Below are 21,564 nucleotides of genomic sequence, written 5' to 3'. Positions count from 1 at the left end.
AAAGCTTACACTACTACATGGCGCAGTCGAAGAAGAGCTAAGCTCCTACTAAAAAAGAAGAAATAAAATAATATCAAGACAAAGAAGATATCAAGAATTCAAGATGTCGGGTATAGAATACCGCATGCCGGCACCGTTAAATCTCGAGGTAATTGAAGAGTTATATCCGCAATGGCTTAGATTTAAACAAGCATTCAGAATATTCGTGTCAGCGGCGGGTTTGGAGAAGATCACGGAAATCAGAAAAGCATCAGTTCTACTTAACTGTATCGGTCAACCGGCGCAAGAATTATATTTTAACACGTTAAAAAAAGAAAATACAGAAAATTCCGATAAATTAGAAGATGTAATAACACTGTTCGAAGAATATTTTAAGCCAAAAACCAACGAGGTGATTAACACGTGGCAGTTCAACAAAAGAATACAAGAAGAAGGAGAAAGCTTTGATACGTACTATACAGAGCTTCGTAAAATAGCAAAAAATTGTAATTTTGACTCACAACTGGACCGGATGCTACGGGACCGAATCGTAGTTGGCATCAGAGAGCAGCGGGTGCAACAAAAACTGTTAGAAATAAAAGATCTAACTCTTGAAAAAGCAGTGGACGCCTGCAGATCAGCGGAGCTTTCCCGGGAACACGTGCGGGTCCTGGCAAAGCAGACCATGGCGGAGGTGGATGCAGTTCAGAGGCGTTCACCAGCGCAGCACTCCAAGTCATCTCAGCTAGCATCAAAGTCTTCAAGTAGTCAAGCTAAGTATAATCAACAACACCTAACCTCACTTAACAATAAGATATATAAATGTAAAAAATGTAACACAGAGCATGGCCCGCGGGCGTGTCCGGCCTATGGCCAGCGATGTGAAAATTGTAACAGGTACAATCATTTTAAAGTTGGGTGCAAAGTAATCAACCAAATTGAATGTTTTGAGCAGGAAAATAATTATGAAATGATCTGACTAGTTAGGGTGTGTCACTCGAGTAGCGAATGCAACTGTAAGTGGACCGAGTCTTTAAAAGTCAACAACAAGTCTGTAATTAACTTCAAGTGTGACACAGGGGCCCAAGCAAATATTTTGTCATTAAAAGATCTTAAAAAAGTTGTCAATGATGAAAATGATATAAAACTGTCTGAGACAAGAAGTATTTTAGTAGCTTTTGGAGGTTCACGCATTGTTCCTGAAGGAAAAATAACACTAACACTGACACTTAATGATGTTCAGTACAATACACAGTTTATAATAGTAAAACAAGATGTCAAAGCCATTTTAGGCCTGTGTTCCCTGTTTAAGCTAAACTTCATTCCTAATAAAAACATAAACACAATTGATGAGTCCCAATGGGATAAAAAATTAATTTATAAACAATATGGTGAACTGTTTCAGGGTGTTGGAGAGTTTAATGAACCACTGGTGCTGCACACTCAACCAGATGTAGAACCTGTGGTGAGGCCGCCACGTCGGGTGCCTAACGCAATCAAACCTCGGCTTGCGGAGAAACTAAGATCGTTGGAAGAACGACAGATCATCACCAAGGTCGAACATCCTAAGAATTTTGTGAGTAATCTTGTCATAATTGAAAAGAAAGACAAATCACTAAGAATATGTCTAGATCCTAAGGATCTTAATAGTGTACTAGTCAGGGAATATTATTTAATACCTACTCTTGAGGAGATTGTCCCCAGATTGTCAAATAAAAAATATTTTTCAGTGCTCGATCTATCAGAAGGATTTTATAACATAAAATTAGACGAAAAATCCAGTGATCTCTGTACTTTTAATAGCCCGTTTGGCTGCTACAAATTTAATCGGTTGCCCTTTGGGTTGTCCGTAGCACCGGAAATTTTTCAGAAGTATAACGAAAGGGCATTTGGAGACATTCCTGGAGTAATAATTTATTGTGATGATTTATTAATATGTGCTGACAGTGAATCGGAGCATGATGCAATTTTAGCAAAGGTGTTTGAAAGAGCTAGAAAACATAATGTCCGGTTCAATAAAAATAAATTTCAATATAAAATGAATGAAGTCAAGTATTTTGGTCACATATTTTCTTATGAAGGTATGAAAATAGACCCTGAAAGAATAAAAGCTATTAACAGTATTAAAAGTCCCAGTAACAAAAAAGACCTACAAGTGTTTCTTGGAATGGTAAATTATCTAAGGAAATTTGTTCCAAACCTGGCAAAAATTGCATCACCACTCCAATTACTTCTTAAGAAAAATGTGGATTGGTTATGGACAGATGTACATGAAAATTCATTTAATAAAATAAAATTATATGTCACCGAGGCACCGGTTCTGCAAAACTTTGATGTAAAACAACCGGTGGTTATACAATGTGATGCCTCAAAAGATGGCCTTGGGTGCTGCTTACTTCAAAATGGAAAACCTGTTTGTTTTGCATCGAGGAGTTTGACAGCATCAGAGAGGAATTTCTCACAAATAGAAAAAGAGCTTCTAAGTGTAGTCTGGTCAACCAAGAAATTCCATTACTATATTTATGGGCAAAAGTGCACTGTTCTTAATGATCACAAGCCACTGGAAACCTTACTGAAAAAATCGATACATGAGGTTCCATCGCCCCGACTTCAAAGATTAAAATTAAAATTACTCAAATATGACATTGAATTTCAGTACCTTAAAGGTAAATTTATGTATATTGCTGACCTTCTGTCGCGTGCTTTCATGTCTGGTAATGAAACTGATGAACCATACATGTATGATGTCATTCACTGTGTCGGCCTAGCAAATAACTTGCAGTGCACTAATGAATTTAAAAAAGAATTAATTTCTGAAACTAATAAGGACACAGAATTGTCAAATCTTAAAGAATTTACTAAAAATGGATGGCCAGATAAAAAGCAGATTCCAGATAACATGCAATATTATTTTAAATTCAAAGATGATATTACTCTTGATGAAAATTTGTTGTTTATGAATCATAGATTATTAATACCTAAATCCTTACGCACAGACATAATTAAAAAATTGCATGAAGGCCATCTTGGTATGACTAAAATGAAAAATCTAGCTAGAAGTATGTATTATTGGCCCAAAATTGATGAACATCTAGATAAGTTTGTAAGGCAGTGTTTTGTTTGTCAAACATATCAAAACAACAACACAAAAGAGCCACTACTATGTCACAACATCCCAGACTTGCCTTTCTCAAAACTAGGAACAGACATAATGGAGTATAGAAATAAAAGCTATCTTGTGATATATGATTATTTTTCAAAATGGCTAGAAGTAAAACCAATTAGTAATAAAAGCGCCAAGTCTGTCATAAGTAGTCTAATAGATATTTTCTGTATATTTGGTGTACCAAGTGAGATAGTCTCTGATCATGTTCCGTTTGACTCACGAGAATGTAAAAATTTTGCTAATATATGGGGATTTAAATTTACCTACACTAGCCCTAGGTACGCACAGTCGAATGGTATGGCTGAAAAGGCTGTACAAATTGCTAAAAAAATGCTTATCAAATGCCAGGAGGACAACACAGACTACAGATTAGCGCTTTTACAATATAGATCATCTCCTGTTTGTGGCACTAAATTTTCACCAGCTGAATTGTTAATGAATAGAAAAATAAAAACGAAATTACCAGTCACATCTAGATATTTAATGCCAAGACTGAATATTAATATTAAAAGTGAGTTTCATAAGACTGTTTCTAGAAATATACTAAACTATAATGCTAATACCAAAAGGAAAAATAATTTTGTTGTTGGTCAGAAAGTCTGGTTTAAAAAAGAATGTAATAGTAATAAGTGGCTACAAGGCCAAATTGTTAAAAACAATGGACTGAGGTCCTATGATGTTATTGATAACAATAATGTTAGGTACACTAGAACTTCGTATCATGTTCGACCTGGGTGATTGGTAGTCTTCCGGTGCTATGCAACTGGTTGAGTGTGTGGCTACATAGACCCTTACATTGTGTATTTTAGCATACTTACATTATTAGGCACAAGGTAGAATTTAAAAAAAAAAAAAAAAAAAAAACAGGCTCAGGTTATTTTTGATTTTTGTAAAGACAACTTAGTAAACTTAAGAATATTTGTAGTGGTAGTTAAAACTTAAATTTTGTATTTTCATTTGTAATGCAGCGTTAGTTAAAAAGAAAAGGGGGAAGAGATTGTATGAAATTTTTAAAAAAAGAAAGGGGAAGATGTAATATCAGTGGTAATAGTATCCGAAACAAATGTATCAGTATAGAACGTTTCCGAACGCATCTTTTAAAAATTGATATGTAATGTAAAATGGGTGACCCCGCCCTCTTTGCCTAGAAGCTGCCGCAACGCTAAGAACCATATATGTAAGAAAACCTAATTATTTAATAAAAACAAGTGTTAATACAAACCGGTGTTTACTTAAAGCTTACACTACTACAGTACCTACTTAAATAAGTAGGTATATGCAAAAAGCTTTATGAAGGAAATTCACAGGCTAGTATCTAAGAAGTAACAATATTATCAACATTCAGTATTTCTTAATCTAGATATTCTATTAGAAAATATAGTGTAGTCGGTTATTAATTATTTGTAAAAATTATCTCTTGAGGTTCCGTCGATGGCTAAGACGAAAGTGGAGGACCCGCGCGAAATCGCCATTTCATACAAACGTAGTCCTCACTTTCCTCTCTGGATATTAACATTATTGAAAATATTTTGACACAATATGTATTTTTGATTATTATAAGAATTAGAAACGTTTATAAATTTGTATTAAATCTGCTTTTCGAAGCTAATTTTTACAATAATCAAAAAATCGAAATAGACGTAGGGGCAGAGATAAAATACATCAAATTATCTAAAAATATTTTCCATAATGTCAATATCCAGAGAGGAAAATGGGGACTACGTTTGTATGGAGAAGCGGCCGTCCCCAAGGAAAGCTTTCCTCTTAATAGTTAACGTTTGAAATATTAGGTATAACTGATAAGGTCTTCTACGGCACGTCGCCGTCGGCGTGCCTTCGGTTATTTATACAATTTATGTACGAGTACTCATTGTAAACAACAATATAACTACATCCATCAAATAAGGAATGCAAATACTTAACCTCTTTCAATTCAATAAACTCATTTGTTGCATTCAAATCAAAAACTGCAAACGATCTTTATCATTCTATTGCAGCCAATCTATAATAATGCTTACGACTTTGACTTAAAAGTCTTTTAGGCTGGCCTTGCAACTTGCTTAGAATGGACCACATCCATATTTATCGAATCGTGATGGCTTGATTAGAGATTTGGAGCACAATGCAGAACCATTGCGTAAGAGACGAAAGTAAGGTCGTTTTGGGTTCGGATGGGACAAGGGCGTCCCTTTGTGGCGACGGATTATACATATATTGGATATGTATAAAAAGGTTTTGGAGTATGGAATTTTAATCTATGTAACTATAGTTAAGTGTTGGCTAATTATAGTTCACCTTCAGGTTTTTTTTAAATTGTTTTAGGTATGGTGAAAGACGATATTTTTATTCAGTAAGAAACCCAATTTATAAGGTTTACGATGAAACTTTCAGGCCAATTCTAACGATTAAATCTAAGTAGTTAATGTCATCGCTCGCGCCAATACATGTACGAGTGAAATACACGAAAGATATACGATTATATATAGGTACAAATATGTGCCACTGAGGAAAGTCCCTATCAACTCTCAACAGGTAAATAAATTAGCTAACTGGCTTCTCCCTATGCCAAGTAACATATTTCTCTTAAAACGAGTTAGTACAGATATTTTAATCGATCGTAATGTATCCACCACTTATCTATTAAGATCAAGTCCCTTTCAAGATCCTCTGTAATCAAGTAGACACGTGAAAGCGTTACTGAGAATGTAATTACAACCCAGTCACATAATATCGTAAGAAAATTTTCACTTTTCTTCTGTTTTAACTTAGACTTTCTTAATATGAAAAAGTACGATCTTCACACGGTATTATGCTATTCATCTTACTTTTAGTGCATCTCTCGATCTAAACTGGTAATTATATGGCATGAGCCTCATGATTTATGATTGTCGGTTCTTTTCGCGCAACACGTTGTCGCTCTTCTTATCTAGGGATGATATATTTGTCTTCGTTACCTTTGTGCCATTAATTTTCGTCAGTAGCTTGTCTATTTAGAGTATGTTAGATAAGCTACTTGTTGTGTATTTTTCGCACTAATAAGTACATAATATTTGTATAAAACGTACTGCTATATCAATACTAGATATAAAAATACATTAATTTTTCACGCTTTAATCGTATTAAGTATGACGAATATGAATTCAAATGTAAGATTTCCATTTATATTACATTCCTCAAGGCAGTCAACACCAAACATAAACGACCAAAGATACACCCTGACTCATCGCCCCGCAAAGAAAAAAAAAGAATAAAAAAAAACATCTTGTATGGAGGGTCCAAATTTTCAAAGTGCGGTAGTGACCCCTAAAATGTATTTAAAAATTCTGAAAAAAAATGACGTTGGTTTTTAAGTGGTAGATTTAACATTAAGCGGGTGCCCCGTAGAAAAACACACCTTATAATGACAAATAAGGACCACCCTAATATACTATACATACAGGCTAGTACAATTATTGCTTACTTATACTATTGGTCAAATGTGCAAAGGAAACACGTTTGTAATATAACAGTATTCTGTGCCTAATGCGACCTTTCATTCCGATGCGGTACGGGGCCAGTTGGGTTACGTTTTAAAACAGAACTGACAGACGACTTTACATTTATAAAAAAAAAAAAAAAAAAATGTGTGCGTGTAATCTTTACGCGCGATTGAAGTAAAACTTCTTTGACGATGACGTTTATCGCTATGTTGGCACTTTGACGTGTGTCCTATTGTGCGTATGTCACTACTGAGCGTTACTTCCGTCAGAAAAAAAATCTGAGTTACTCTCTAGTCGCGCCTAAAGAAGTTTTACTTCAAAAATTATTGATTGTAAGTATCCCAAACTTGCATTGGGAAGGCGTCGGCAAACTTTTGAAAAGAAGAGCTAACCGTAGAAGAAATCATCAGTTATAGGAGTTTAAAAGCCAACAAAATGTTGCTGGATACTACAACGTTAATTTTGTAATTATTTTTATAAGGTCACTGACCATCTTTATTATTTTAATGTACGTAATTTCTTTTAATTATACCTACAAATATTAAACGCTCCTATAATTACTAAATAGTAGGTTAACCATTATTTCTGTCTAATGATAAGGACATGGTCTCGTTGAAACTTGTCTTAATAGTGTAGTGTAATTACAATTAATTCTTAATACTATATAGTTTGAGCCTATTCATTATTCAACATCAGTCATTTGTGCATTATGTATAATTTCCAGTGATCGGAATAGGCAGAATATAAATACCTAAACTTGGTAGAACAAAATCTGGAGACTACCTTGCGATAACATTGTTTCCCGGGACTAAAGTCCCGGAAACGTACTAAGTAAATCATATTTTTATAAATACGGTAAAAACAATGCATTCCTTGGTTTTGTCTAATACAATCAATAGGCGTAAAATAAAACAACCAATTATTTTCGTAGCTTTCTATATACATTTCTTAAATCTAAATACACATAATCTCGCTTCTCAATGTAAATACAGAATTATTTAAATTATATATATCGTGAATTATATATTAGTTGTGAATATGGTCCTGATTCTGAGGACACTTAATAATTTAAATAATTTTGCATTTACATTAAATAGCGAGATTACGTGTATTTAGATTTAAAAAATATATAACTAGTAAAAAAATTGTTGTTTTATTTTACGCCTATTGATTGTATTGGACAAAAACGAGGAATGCATTGTTTTTTACCGTATTTATAACAATATTATTTACTTCGTACGTTTCCGGGACTTTAGCTCCGAAAAAAATATTATCGCAAGGCAGTCTCCACTTTATGCCTTTGTTCTACAAAGCTTAGGTATTTATACTCTGCCTATTCCAATCACTGATAATTTCTCATGATTGAATATTTATAGAAAAAACATTTTTTTCAAACGTCGTGCCAATAAAAATCAATTGCCGAAAATATTAAGTTCATAATATGTGGTGATGGTATTAACAGCTCTATAGGCCAAAAAGACGACTTCTCTCTTTGCGTGTTGGGCTCCAACTAAATGAAAAATACATTGTCAACAGAAATTACACGATTACATCCGATTCTACCCGAAAACGTAGCTATTAGAAATAGCAAACGTTTATATTATTTATATTGTAGTTTCGCATAGCGTGTCACTGTCAGTATCTAACAATGCGTTTGTTGGCAGGGATGAAATATCCAAACGACTGGAATCGACAGGTAGAACGTATCTAATATTAGGAGATAAACCTTCTAGCAATTTCGCTAAGAATTACTGTCTTTTTCATGTAATACAGTAATACATCACAGGAGGAGCTACGTTTATACCGCCTCACGGGAGACCACGTCCACAATGCAATTTCAATTTACCTACAATATTGGATCCGTTCAAGACACTTGACCTAAAACCATAATATTGTCACAGGATCAATATACGTGAGATCTTGTCACGAGTATATAATATCAGGCATATACTGGTTTACTACCAGCTATTCTAGTTGAGAGCAAGCAATTTCATATGTATACTTGTTATTATGTTTGTATAAGTAGTCTTGTATTAGGTCATTATCTCTATTGGTTATGTGTGAAACGTGTATCACATACTTGTTTGACGTGGCACATTTGACATCAGATCCGTGAACAGTCAAAATATGGCCTATGTCACAGAATAACTAATAGTACTACCGTACAGAAAATTCACTCCTTCACAAACGTCAGATTTAGGTATAAAATTATACCTATACACGCCGCCTGTAAGCAAAATTGAAACTTATAACCGCGCACGAACCGTGAATCTTCTTTGCGCGCCGCAGTTTTATGACCGAGCTGTGAGTGTCGGCACGGGGTTGTCACGCGACTAGTTTTTGTACCTATACCTACTGATTTATTATTTTTAATGTAAATATGTAGGAATTACAAACGTTGATTCTGTAAACATATTTTTTTATCCGGAGATAGTATGCCTGAATCTCTCGGAAGTAGGTATGCCACAGAAGTACTTAATCCTTTGAAAATATGTCGGTCAATATAGTTCGGAATTTAAAAAAAAAATATTTCTGCTTCCTTGTTCTTCCGTTTATTCAGACATCCGTAAACAGAACAATATCTATAGATTTAGGTTTCGAAGGCATTATGTATTTTCAATTTTGCGCGAGTCGAGCGCCAGCCCACTGCCATACGCCTGCCCGGGAGGCGCGCCGGCCAAATGTACCTAACTGCGAAGTGACACCCCCCTGCCTATGTCCCATAGTAGTTATAGTTACCAGGCAGTTAGTTACCAAGCGGACGGACGGCGTTAATCATCAAAAAAAATAAAACTGGATAAAATCATTTAATCCAGATAACATTGATCCATAGGTATTTGCAATAAAAACACAAAATAACACGAATCCTTTGAAAAAATACCCTTTCGAAACCTGAGACTGTAAGATCTTATTTTGGTACTAGAAAATTTATACTTTTTTATACTTACTTCAAAGAAAAGATTAAGTCTTGCCTATTCAAATTTTATTTTATTATTTATAGTACTTCTGATCAGATTCAGGGTATTTCCAGTAACTAACAATTAATATATATCTATAGATTACTTGGTAACTACATGCAATAAACCTAAACGAACGTGAGTCCATTAGGTTGCTATTGCCATAGATTAACTTATACTAGAGCGGTACTGTCATAGTAAATTTTGTAACCCCAGTAAATTCACTGCCATCTGTCGACACACTTTAAAACTAAAAATGAAGATTTATAAAAATACGATTAAATGTATTGTATTGTAAATATGGATAAATGATTTTTTTTATTTGAATTAATTATTTTTATGATTTTGACCCATGTTCTTTCACTGTTAAAATTGTTAAATAACAAACGAAACCGTCAATCTATACGACAGTAGGCCAAAGCTAGTAGCGCCTCTGAACGAGAATCAAATTTTCTTGATTTTCGAGGCACGTTTTCCTTAGACTGTATCCATCTATTACGGAGTTATATCTATCTTTGCTATTGCTAAGTAAAATCTTAATAAAACCGAATCTTACATGTTTACCTAGCGTAAATATGTTTCGCGACGAGACGTGATTTATGAAATAATTTGCTCAAGGGATGTTTACTTACAGGTTTATTGAGCATAATGTAGTAAATATGGGACACTTATCTAGAAAGTGTCGGGTTTAGGACAAAATTGAATGCATAGTAAATTAGCTGAATTACACTATTATCGGGCAAAATAGTACCTAATTTTCATTTCAAAATTGATTCTATAATATCTCACATCACAAAAGCGAACCGGTAATTTAAGCACCTATTTACTCATAGTAAGCACTCGTATAGAAACATAGACATTTCAAATAAGTATCTCACTTTTCGGTACGGTTTATAACTTTGAAATTGATATTTTTAGGATCATTAACAAACATTGCGCAATCAAAGGCCTAATATCCAATTCAGAAAACAACCTTACTTAGCTAAAATAAGCGAAATACGAAACACGCCACTCAACCCTATCCTTTCGCTTACGCAACCCGAAGTCAGGAGATTTCAAAAACAATAAAGCGAAACTAAAACCTTTAGTAGAACCGGGACTGTCCCGCCCAGTGTGGTCACATTACTCCGTAACTCCCACAGGGAAAATTAAGTGGCCCCGAAATTGCTATTCATGTATTCCACGTCTCATGTACCGCGTGAAAATATTAAAGGATGTGTTTCGCTTTTTTATCTCGAGGATGTTCTAATTTTCCATGAACTCATGGATACCCTAATTTGAGACATTTATGATTTTTTATACAATTAATATGTACTGGAATTTAATTGATATAAAATCTGTTGACTAAGATTTTAAGATTCGCTAAACTGGAGAGTACGGAAATAAAATGTTTAAAACAAAAGAGTAGGGGGAAGTCCCGTAACCACGGACGGCATATAGTGCCGGACACACGTACTATCTCGGCAACTAACAACGCGAGCATTTCTAAGTAAATGTGTTGCGGGGGGACGTACCAATAAATAATGTACCAATGCCGAGAAACGGGATGCGCATTGGTTGTGACGCGCGCAGCGACTGTTAGAGTGTTTTCTAGTGTTTTTGCAGGGAAGGGGAGTCCCACACACCGTGCGTAAGTGTATTCCCACTCCGTCAAAAAAAAAACAAGGGAAGGCGCTGCGTCGCATAAGTTTCGTGTAAGTGTATCGGCCTATTTTTTGTATTCAGCTGGATGTGTTTATTTTTAATAAACTCGCTAATCACTAAAATTTCGTAGTCTATAAAAGGTTTTTTTACCTAATTGACATAGTTGAGGTACACAATAAATAATTGTAATGATTTTCTATCCCTCAGTACCGGACACGGTAGTAGTCCTGTACCGGTGGACAGTGAATACATTTTTTTTGTTGTATTTTGTACCGACGATGTTTCAGATAGAAGAACGGGCAAGGAAAAATGGAAGAGAAGATTTTTTTATCGGAAACGAAGGTGTGAAAGAAGTGAAAATTTGATAAGTATATAAAGGAAAGAAAGCTAACAATATAAAAAGTAAAAAAGAAAAAGGTGAAGCTAAGGGGTAACTAAATAAACAAGTGAAGAGCGAAGTTAAACAAGGAGAAAAAAAACAGAAGCAGCCCGTGGTATGTTTAGACTATGACGAAGATCGGATACAGTGCTCCAGTTGCCATGGGTGGGCGCAGGAAGCCTGTACTTGACATTCTAGAATGTTTAGAAGATTATATAAATATAATCTAGATTATATAAAAACTTCTTTGCAAGAGGCACCTAGTACTAGGTGCCTCTTGCAAAGAAGTTTTTTTTTCACTAGTTTACTTTTCGTTTTTGAATAAGTTTATATAGAAGTTGCATTTGTGTTATTTTATTTGATTCTAAAGTTTGTTGACAAAAGTAAATCATAAAATAAAGGTATAATTTTTATTTTCTTCAAAAAGACAGGTGTCCGCCACTGAGGGACTTCCCCCTATATTGTAAGTCTAAGGCTGAGTATTTGGATCCCATTGTTTCGGACATATGAAAAGGCACATATTCGCATTTCACTCGTTTTCTTTTTCATAGTTTTCAAGTTATATTTAAGCCAACTATAACAACTTTTTGAAAATCGCCTTGCATTTTTTAAATACATAAATAATGTAGTTAAAATTAAACAAGTCCTATTGTATTACTAATTATACTGTCTAATATACTTCAATGGTCTAAAGATTATAGTTAGTCCATAAAGTTATAAAATGTGACTGAAAATCAGCATAGAGCAGCGTGCAGTGCGTGCTACGAGTACATGGTTACCAAGCGAAACTAAAGCTTGCTTAGGGTATCAAAGGCAAAAATTCGGAACAACGATGATGAAATCCTATTATTCCATTATTGAACTAAAATAAAATTCTAAACTACTTTAACAACAACGCCATCTACCATCTTCCCGCCGAACCACTTACCCTTTGAGCGTAGCAGGGGTCCAGTGGCCCCGGCCGGAACATCGCCGGCGCTGCTGCCATCTGCCGGCTACCTCAGCTTGCCTTTCCACCGAGACATCGCTCTGGAACAAAAGAAAAAGGGTTAAGAGAGGTCACTAGGAGGTTAACGTTTGGACGGTTATTAATAATAATAAATATATTTTTAGTGTCCAGTAAACACTATCTACTAGCAAATTTTCAATAAATATTTTAATAGATTTTCCAAACGTCAAAAATGCTTTAATTTGAAGACGCTACTAGCGTCTTTTGTAACTTATTCGTTTATGTTATGTACCATTAAAGATAACCGCTACTTGGGTACCTAAAGAAATGTACATTTAATGACTTAAAGAATACAAAAAATAAAATTAACCAGATATTTTTTTTTACCGAAAAAGCTGCGAAACAAAGTGCGAATTATCTCTATACAATGGTAAACACTTGCACCCAAAACTGTTACAGTACCTTTTCCGTGCGTTCAAATGAAATCAGCGGTGGCAGCATGGTTCTATTTTTGTCGCCTGTCACTATGCCAGTCACTTTCGCACTTACATACTTGTTAGAACGTGACAGGCATAGTGACAGGTTGGTGATAAAAATGACACCGTGCTACGGCCGCTGGCCAGATAAAATTTTTAGAGTATGATTCAGCTAAGAGTTAGCACGAACTAAATGCCTTTGCTACTGCTACTATATCTACACTTTTCCAGATTACCCTCACTGGTAATTAACATCCCTTCCTCTCACCTCACTATTATCGTAATCGAGAACAAACGAGTTATAAAGGAAGCGCCGTAAGTATTTCCTTATTAATAATTTCCACGTTAGTTCGCGCGTAAATCAAATGAATCACACAATACGACGCATAATGTTAGCTCTTTTTCATGTCATTGGAAATTTAACTTTATTTTGATAGGAGTAAAGTTAATTTTACAACCATATATTAGGAAAGATACGGTTTTGATAGTGTAAGTCGAATACCCCGTCACGGTTAAGCGTTTTTTTAGTTTCGGATATTAGCGTTTTATATCCGAAACTATAAACATGTGATTCAGAGGAAAGTGATCTTTGCAATAGGTAATAAGGGTACTTTTAAGAACTGGAAGTCCGGTAGTAGTTACAATGACAAAGTGTGGCTATGTCATCACTAATGAACATATTTCTATGAAAATACGACGTATGTAATGACACTCCCTCACTTTGTTTTGTTTAAGTCAGTGCAAAGTTAGCTTATAAGGAGTCTATTAGCTTAGTATCAATACTTAAGTTGGCATCTGTCAAGTCTTTTTTTTATCACAGAAGATTGTGATCAAATGCTTAATCTTATAAGCATTTGACCACAATCTCACCTGATGGTACGTAACGATGTAGTCTAGGATGGAACATGCTTACCTAAAAGATGTCTATTTACTCTCGATTTAAAACCCTTTCAATTAACCGACGATGCGACAGAACTGTTATTAAAATATGTAAATAGCTTCCTTCCTCAGCAATTAAAACGTACTATCCTGCCTCGCTGAATCACGGCATACTACTCTACTCCTAAAGATCATAAATAATAGTGAACTGCACACACATAAGTCTTTCTAAACTAGTGTGGTACTATTACTAGTAACCTTTTAAAGTAAAAAGGTCACAAGCGCCTTAGAGTTGTACTACGGTTAAGTCGTTTTAATTAAGGGTGCACTATTACCGCGCCGTGCGCAGACGCCGATGCACTCTGGGTCATTGACCCCGGGTTCCCATGAGCTAGGGTCTGATCTTATTGTGTGGCTTCCGGTTGCTAGGTAAGAGACAAAAACAGGTGGAAAGGTTAGTGTGGGGAGGTGACTAACGTGGTATCTACAAGTAAGTACAGATCCGCCAAAAATAAACAACTTTATAATACGATTTCTTAGATGTCTTCATATAATCATCAGATTTGGTGAACATTCTGTAACCAATATAATTATTATGATCTATTCTGTAATTCGGATTGAAAGTCACACGCCAAAAATAGCTTTGCGATCCTAACGAAATAAATAACGGTACTTTTTCTATGTCCATTTCAGGAGAAAACGGTATCCACTAACTAAATATAAACAAATCACTTTGATTTTGATGTGGATCGCTTCCGCATAATATATTCTAGGTTTATAGGTTTCGCTTATTTTTTGCATAGCAAATTTTGAAAATAAGGAATAGGTACATAATACACCTATAGGTAAACCTAGATTTTTACTGTGTCAATATTTAACGTACTAAAAATCATGGAGAATGGACAATATTTAGAAGTGGAAAAACACTCTTTTTTTGTATGGACGAGTACGTAGTATATATATAATTATATGTGCAATTTTCAACCAAAATGGTACTTATTGTCGCTTGTCAGTAAGGCGCTATTTCCATATAGCTTCAATTAGAAATCAACCTTACCGACAACCGACAATGTGGTACCTTTTGGTTGAAAACGTCACATATATACTTCCCTCTTATCCTTTTTCTAAAACTATCATTTATTGAGGTGTGCAATAAAGAATATTCCATCAATATATCTACATTATATTAGTCACATATACATTTCGACGGTAAGATACGAGTGTATCTATAGTATAAGTAACTAAGCTCCGCGGCAAGTAGACTAGGCAAGTAGGTATACTACTGTATAGATAACTTTATTATGACATTCAAAGTAGGGCGTGGTATCGTTGGACCTCTCAACCCACGCGAAGAAACTGTACCAAGAAAGGTTAGAACGGTGTTTGGATATTATTTTGTTTATTGCAAACTGCAGGCAAGTCTAAGGCCATACCAAAGAGGATATAATATTATAGAGCGGTACTGTTATAGTAAATTTTGTAACCACAGTAAATTCACTGCCATCTATCGACACACTTTAAAACTAAAAATAAAGATTTATAAAAATATGATAAAATGTATTTAAATATGGATAAATGATTTTTTTTATTTGCATTAATCATTTTTATTATTTTGACCCATGTTCTTTCAATGATATGCGTTAAAATTGTTAAATAACAAACGAAACCGTCAACGCTATCTATACGAGAGTAGGCCAAAGGTAGTAGCGACATCTGATCGATAATCAAATTTTCGCAATTTTCGAGGCACGTTTTTTCCTTAGACTGTTTCCATCTATTACGGAGTTATATCTATCTTTGGCCATACGTAGTATAATGTAATGTATTAGACTTTATTTAAACTAAGACTACGATACAATAAACAAAGACAATTGGATAGAGGTAACAACAGGCGGTCTTATCGCTTAAGAGCGATTTCTTCCAGACAAACTTTGATTATAGGAGACAATATAATTAGAATATATACGGTAGGTGGCGCAAAGAAAAAATAAATAAATATGAAAAGTCGAATATAATCAAACAACACAAAACATTCATATAGATAAACTTACTGTTGAAGAAATTATACTGAAATTATACATAAAAACCTATATTTCGGATAGTAATTCTTGGGTGCTTTATGTTAGCTACTATATAGGTAAATATGTCGTAGACAGGTTAAATTCAATCCTGAACGAGCTCACAAAAACAGAATTATGAGAGTCAAGGTGTGTACTAAGAATCGACAGGGATAGATTGCCAAAAATATGTACATAATAATTATGTGGGCAATATAGACGTGTATACATATTTTTGACATTTTGTCCGTGTCGATATTTAATACCTTGACTGTTTTAACTAAAAATGGCAACGGCTGCTGTCATCCTAAAGAAAAGTTACAGTTTCCACTCAAACAAAGTAGGCTTATGACCACCAGCAACCTGCATTTAGTGTTACGTTCTTATCTGTAGGTAGGTATCTACTTAATATACACTATAACATTTATCTTGTTAGAATAAGTAGCTAGCTAAATCTCCTGCTGCACCCATGTGCTTATTAGCATGCGTATAGTCTTTGAAGAGGTTATTTCTCTTTACGATAGAGTTATTCCGATCCGAACCCTGATGTTTGATAGTCAGTAATTGAAAAAGTGTGTGCTTGAAGGCCTAGGCATAATAGACATTGAAGGCAACAAAACTTGTTTAAAAAAGCGTATAAAAGTGATTTACTTGTCTAGTTTTTACCACTTTTACTTACCCCACGTCCCTTCTTAGATCATTCGTAAATTCTTAATTGGGGCATTTTCTATGAAAAGGGACCTTATTGTCGATGGCGCTTACGCCACACATCGTCGCGCGGCATTGTATTTATATCGGAGCATCGTTTATAATGGCGTAAGCGCCATCGACAATAAGGTCCCTTTTTATAGAAAATATCACAATTGCTTTACATTTTTTTTTTTTCAATCACTGCCTTTTGCCTTCATTTAGTTAATTTTTTTACGTATCGATCGGTTTTTTTATGCGTTTCCTTATACATATTGATGTATTTAAAACATTTGATTGGTTAGAGTTTTGAATGATTCACGGTTAGTTTCTTATATCCCGGTCAATATAAGTCTATTATTATTTATAGACCGTCTATATCGGTTTATATCCCGGTCAATATAAGTCTATTTGATTGGTTATTCGATTTGATATTTCACTAGAAATTGGCTTCAACTAGAATAAAATAATTATAAGTTTATGACTGGATCTGAGCGGAATAACCCCTACGGAGATTCCCTACAACTAAAAACTCACTACTTGCTGTAAAACTAATAACAGTACTATAAAACTTAAGCATCCGTCCACGAATGTGTACCTATTAGAGCTATTAGCATAATTATTGCTAAGCTAGCTTCTGCCCTCGACTTCTACTGCGTGGGATGATGATGACTATAAAGTTAAAAACTATCCTATGTCCTTTCTCGAACTATCAAAGCCTCAAACTATCTCCATATACCAAATTTGATATCTAGCTCGGAAAGCCGTCTTTTATCCTTGAAAACAAGCGGGTAAAAACGCATTTTATCGACTAGTCTAGTGGGGACAGTAATTTGACCTTGGAGCGTGTTTAAGTAGCTTTTGACAGATAGCAAAACATAAAACGCTAATAATATTGATTCGATCTGTTTTAATTATCATTAAATAAATGATTTGAGAATTTAATAAAAAATACCAAATTTAGCTTTGTTTAATGATTTAAGTCATAAACTTTAAAATTCCATAAGAAACATTTGTTTTTAAGGTTCCGTACCCAAAGGGTAAAAACGGGACCCTATTACTAAGACTCCGCTGTCCGTCTGTCCGTCTGTCTGTCACCAGGCTGTATCTCATGATCCGTGATAGCTAGACAGCTGAAATTTTCACAGATGATGTATTTCTGTTGCCGCTATAACAACAAATACTAAAAAGTACGGAACCCTCGGTGCGCGAGTTTGACTCGCACTTGGCCGGTTTTTTTATTTTATAATGATGTTGAATATAATTCTGAACGCACAAGTTGAGTCGATGCAATTTCAAAACGCATCGTCAGAAAATGTCAACATAATCAACAAAATTTTTACATAATGTTATACTATATTGATGATATGATGATGATTATAATTAACCTGATGATGATTATAATGTATACAAATAGACTTATTTTTTTATGAGCTGTTTTTTTGCATGATGCAAAAATAACACCATTCTCATCTCTCACATAAACACTACAAAAGCTGCTTATTTTATAATAACACATTATTATAGTAATGTTACCTTCTGTAAGGTCAGTCGGAGTCCGCATTATGAGGAAACTGCGAGGTAAGCATTTAATTGGTATAAAAACATAATTACTTAGTACCTGGCAGGTGCAAGGCTCTCTAGTTAGACTAGGAGTTACTGAACTAGAAACTGACCGTCATGGTTCATTTGTTTTCATGAGAACTAGACATTTAAAATGCTTAAGCGACCTTCGTCTCTATGAAATGCTATGAACGTCTATGAGCGCTAATATGGAACATGGATCTATATAGACAGGCTACAAGTTGCAGAAAGTTTCTAAAGAGCTGGAAATGTTTTCGGAAATTTCAGTAATCTTTCAGAAGAAATAAGGCCGGAGACTTTTACTTTTGAAGTGGACAATTTTGACCTAATTTAAAAACATGTGAAGTCTCTGAAACTTTTCCATGTCAAAATTTCGCAATTTTGGAAACTTTCCGAGGGCACATTAGTAAGAAAGACACACTACTACTGGCTACAGTATGGGGTTCTTCAAAAAAGGAGTGTACAGGTTTTTAAAGGGTCGGCAACGCGCGTGTAATATCTCTGGTGTTGCAGGCGTTCATAGGCTACGGTAACTGCTTACCATCAGGCGGGCCGTATGCTTGATTGCCACCGACGTGGTATAAAAAAAAAAAAAAAAAACTACTATTCCTAATACTCAGCACTCAGGGGAGGTATGTATAATCGAAGTAAATTTGAGCCTAGGCAAGTCAGGCTCACATTTTATTCGATTATACCTTCGAATTTATTTTATGTAGACGTAGGGACCTGATTGTGTTGGTAACCGTTTAGCAAAGTTGCTAGTAAAAGGTCTGAAGTAGTAAATACACAAATACAAATAATCGTTTGATACAACATATTATTTAATCGGTTATAAGTACAAATGTGACGTTTTCAACCAAAAGGTACCACATTGTCGGTTGTCGATAAGATTGATTCTAAATTGAAGCTATATGGAATTACAACATTTATTTACACAATACAGTAAAAATGTGCACACTACATTAATAGATACATAAATTGAGGAAATCTTAAAAAATAATCTAGTGTCTTACATGTATGTAAGAAATCCACAAAGCAGGCTTCGTCTGGTGGCTACAAATGCACCCTTTTGGTTGAAAATGGCACAAATTAGGCATGGGCGTCTCGCCGTAAGTTTTCAAATAAAATAAATGGATAAATAATTTATTCTGGCCATAATGGTAACAGTGCGGCTGCTTTATGTTAAACTTAGCATAAAATTATTAGTTATAATTTAGCACAGACAGAGTGTGTAATTTCACACGATACGAAATATGCTTAATGACCAATAAAATTATAGGTTATATGTAATCGCAATACACAACAGACTAAACTTATTGCACGTCGATTTCGAACACTGTAATGGTTATATTTAAACTATCGTGACTCATCAATCTCATCATATTTAAAGACTATCTATTTATCTGAAATGGTAAAACTGACTAGAAATATTGGGTGGGTACGAGTACCCACAGTTAAATGTTTATACCTATTTACTTTTTTACTACTTTCTTTGATATTTATGTGTCGACTTTTACTGTGTTTACTTTTAGGTATGTGATTTAAAGTGTGTTTAAAGCAATAATAAAATAAATTACATTTATTGCTTATAAAACTGATATTGTAAAATGAAGTTATTATTTCAAGGAGAGTAATAACATGCACCAGCAAAGGCGCGAAACGCGTAGGTTACGGCAATCAATGTTGAATTTTGCCCACACGGTCGCTTTATGTCCAGTCGGGCGAAAAGACCCACCCGCGATTTTATGGCCTCAGTAAAGTAACGAGATAAGCATATGATCAAACATCTTGAACGAGAAGTATGGCTATTGTTTACTAATAAGGTACGGTTTATACATGAGGGTACACCCAAAAGTAGTTACCGTTTTCAAACTGTTCGCCCCTCTACGCTCAAATCTACAGTAGATCTACATGCCTTGTGTGTGTTAGATGTATCTGTATATTTACTTTAGACTTGACCTTAGGTGGTCTGAAGATAGTTAAAAAATGATTCATCTGTACAAAACAGCAATATGAATATATTAGAGCCGAAATGAAGTTTTATCTACTTAATAAAGAACTCGATGTGTTAAATACATGCTTCTTTGATTGGTCACTTCTGGATTAGATTAGCTCCGGCTCCGGACTGGGAGAAACGGCGTACTTGAAGCGAGGCCTATGCTCAACAGTGGACGATAAAAGGCTTATGATGATGATGGCGGTAGATTTAAATTCTTGTAAAAAACCCCGATACATTCAAGATGTCAGATATTTTAAGTTAAATTACGTATTACGCCATAGCTCGGCACACCCAGGACATAATTTAGTCGCACGTAATCGAGGACGATTTATGCATCTCGTTATGCAACCCCGGTTATGCACCGTAAGTTATGCACTCAGTGAATTAAAGTGTCATTTTTCATCTTAATTGGGCGCTTATTGCTTCGATGGTAAATATGAATAAATGGTTCTACGGAATTTTACCAAGTTAATTGGTTAATTGGACGTAAAGAAAATAAGAAACGAGAGCAACAATATTCTGGTTTATATGGAGGCGATAGCTATTGACGATGAGTGAATCACCCCGATGGATCACGTCGAATGGGTCAAACGATGTGGGACTTTTAGGTTTATGCAACATTTCGACAAAAGAATTACGACATTATCGTAAGAAAAAAATATGGCATTACATATATTATTAATATGTACCTAGGTGAATTATTCCAGGTTGTCATCCTGTCCGTAAAACAAGACAAAAGTGGATTGCTTTCTTACAAATATGTTTGCTACGAGTATTAATGCTCGTCAATTCCTATCAGGATACTCGATATAGGTATGCATATACATATGTACATGAACTATTTATATAGCTAAATAAGTAAATTTATACGATATATATGATGCTTTTGCTTTTTAGAATTATACTTTTTAAGGGTAGCAAAAGGCAACATTATTATGGCAACTAACCGTTACACAGAGTCGATTGACCCGCAATTATCCAGAAAATAAGAAAATGCATTCTTCTGTACGCGGTCGTCTGTACTTCCCAAATTCAACTGCATACGACATACCGTACGTATTTTTGCATGTACATACATGATGCAATAAAACCTCGTACACCTGACTAATTTATCATATACATATTAAACACGCATGACAATACTTCGAGCGATAAACAGATCTCGGCCAAGTGGGCGCGCCCACTGGAGAAATGCATAAAGACACAAACAATCACTGTATATACATAGCTATCTACTTATAATGTATAAGTATGTATCACATTGCATTATTTAAGTTACGCTCCGACTTGGAAAACATAAGGCGGATTTGTTGTTGTGGCGGTGTTGTG

General features: G+C 34.8%; 4 protein-coding genes across 5 annotated transcripts in view; 1 reads left to right on the top strand and 3 right to left on the bottom strand.

Moving 5' to 3' along the window:
• The window catches only part of LOC134745383 (adenosine 3'-phospho 5'-phosphosulfate transporter 2), a 423,869-nt gene that overhangs the window by 122,671 nt on the left and 279,634 nt on the right, over window positions 1–21,564 (bottom strand). The gene's annotated exons all lie outside the window — the stretch shown is intronic.
• LOC134745355 (tonsoku-like protein) overlaps window positions 1–21,564 on the bottom strand; it is a 431,809-nt gene that overhangs the window by 236,778 nt on the left and 173,467 nt on the right. The window lies entirely within an intron of this gene.
• The window catches only part of LOC134745353 (uncharacterized), a 187,840-nt gene that overhangs the window by 65,951 nt on the left and 100,325 nt on the right, over window positions 1–21,564 (bottom strand). Inside the window, exon 3 of the mRNA XM_063679376.1 lies at window positions 12,533–12,633. Coding sequence (XP_063535446.1) covers window positions 12,533–12,592 — 60 coding nt within the window. The 5' untranslated portion in view covers window positions 12,593–12,633. The remainder of the gene's footprint in view (window positions 1–12,532; window positions 12,634–21,564) is intronic.
• Window positions 12,704–21,564, top strand: part of LOC134745351 (axotactin) — a 156,066-nt gene continuing 147,205 nt past the window's right edge. The window contains exon 1 of the mRNA XM_063679375.1: window positions 12,704–12,716. The gene's annotated coding sequence lies outside the window, so the exon portion shown is untranslated. The remainder of the gene's footprint in view (window positions 12,717–21,564) is intronic.

Source organism: Cydia strobilella, chromosome 11 (assembly GCF_947568885.1).
Source record: "Cydia strobilella chromosome 11, ilCydStro3.1, whole genome shotgun sequence".
Taxonomy (NCBI): Eukaryota; Metazoa; Arthropoda; class Insecta; order Lepidoptera; family Tortricidae; genus Cydia; species Cydia strobilella.
The sequence above is the reverse complement of the archived record's forward strand: the minus strand, read 5'-3'. Positions and strand labels throughout refer to the sequence as shown.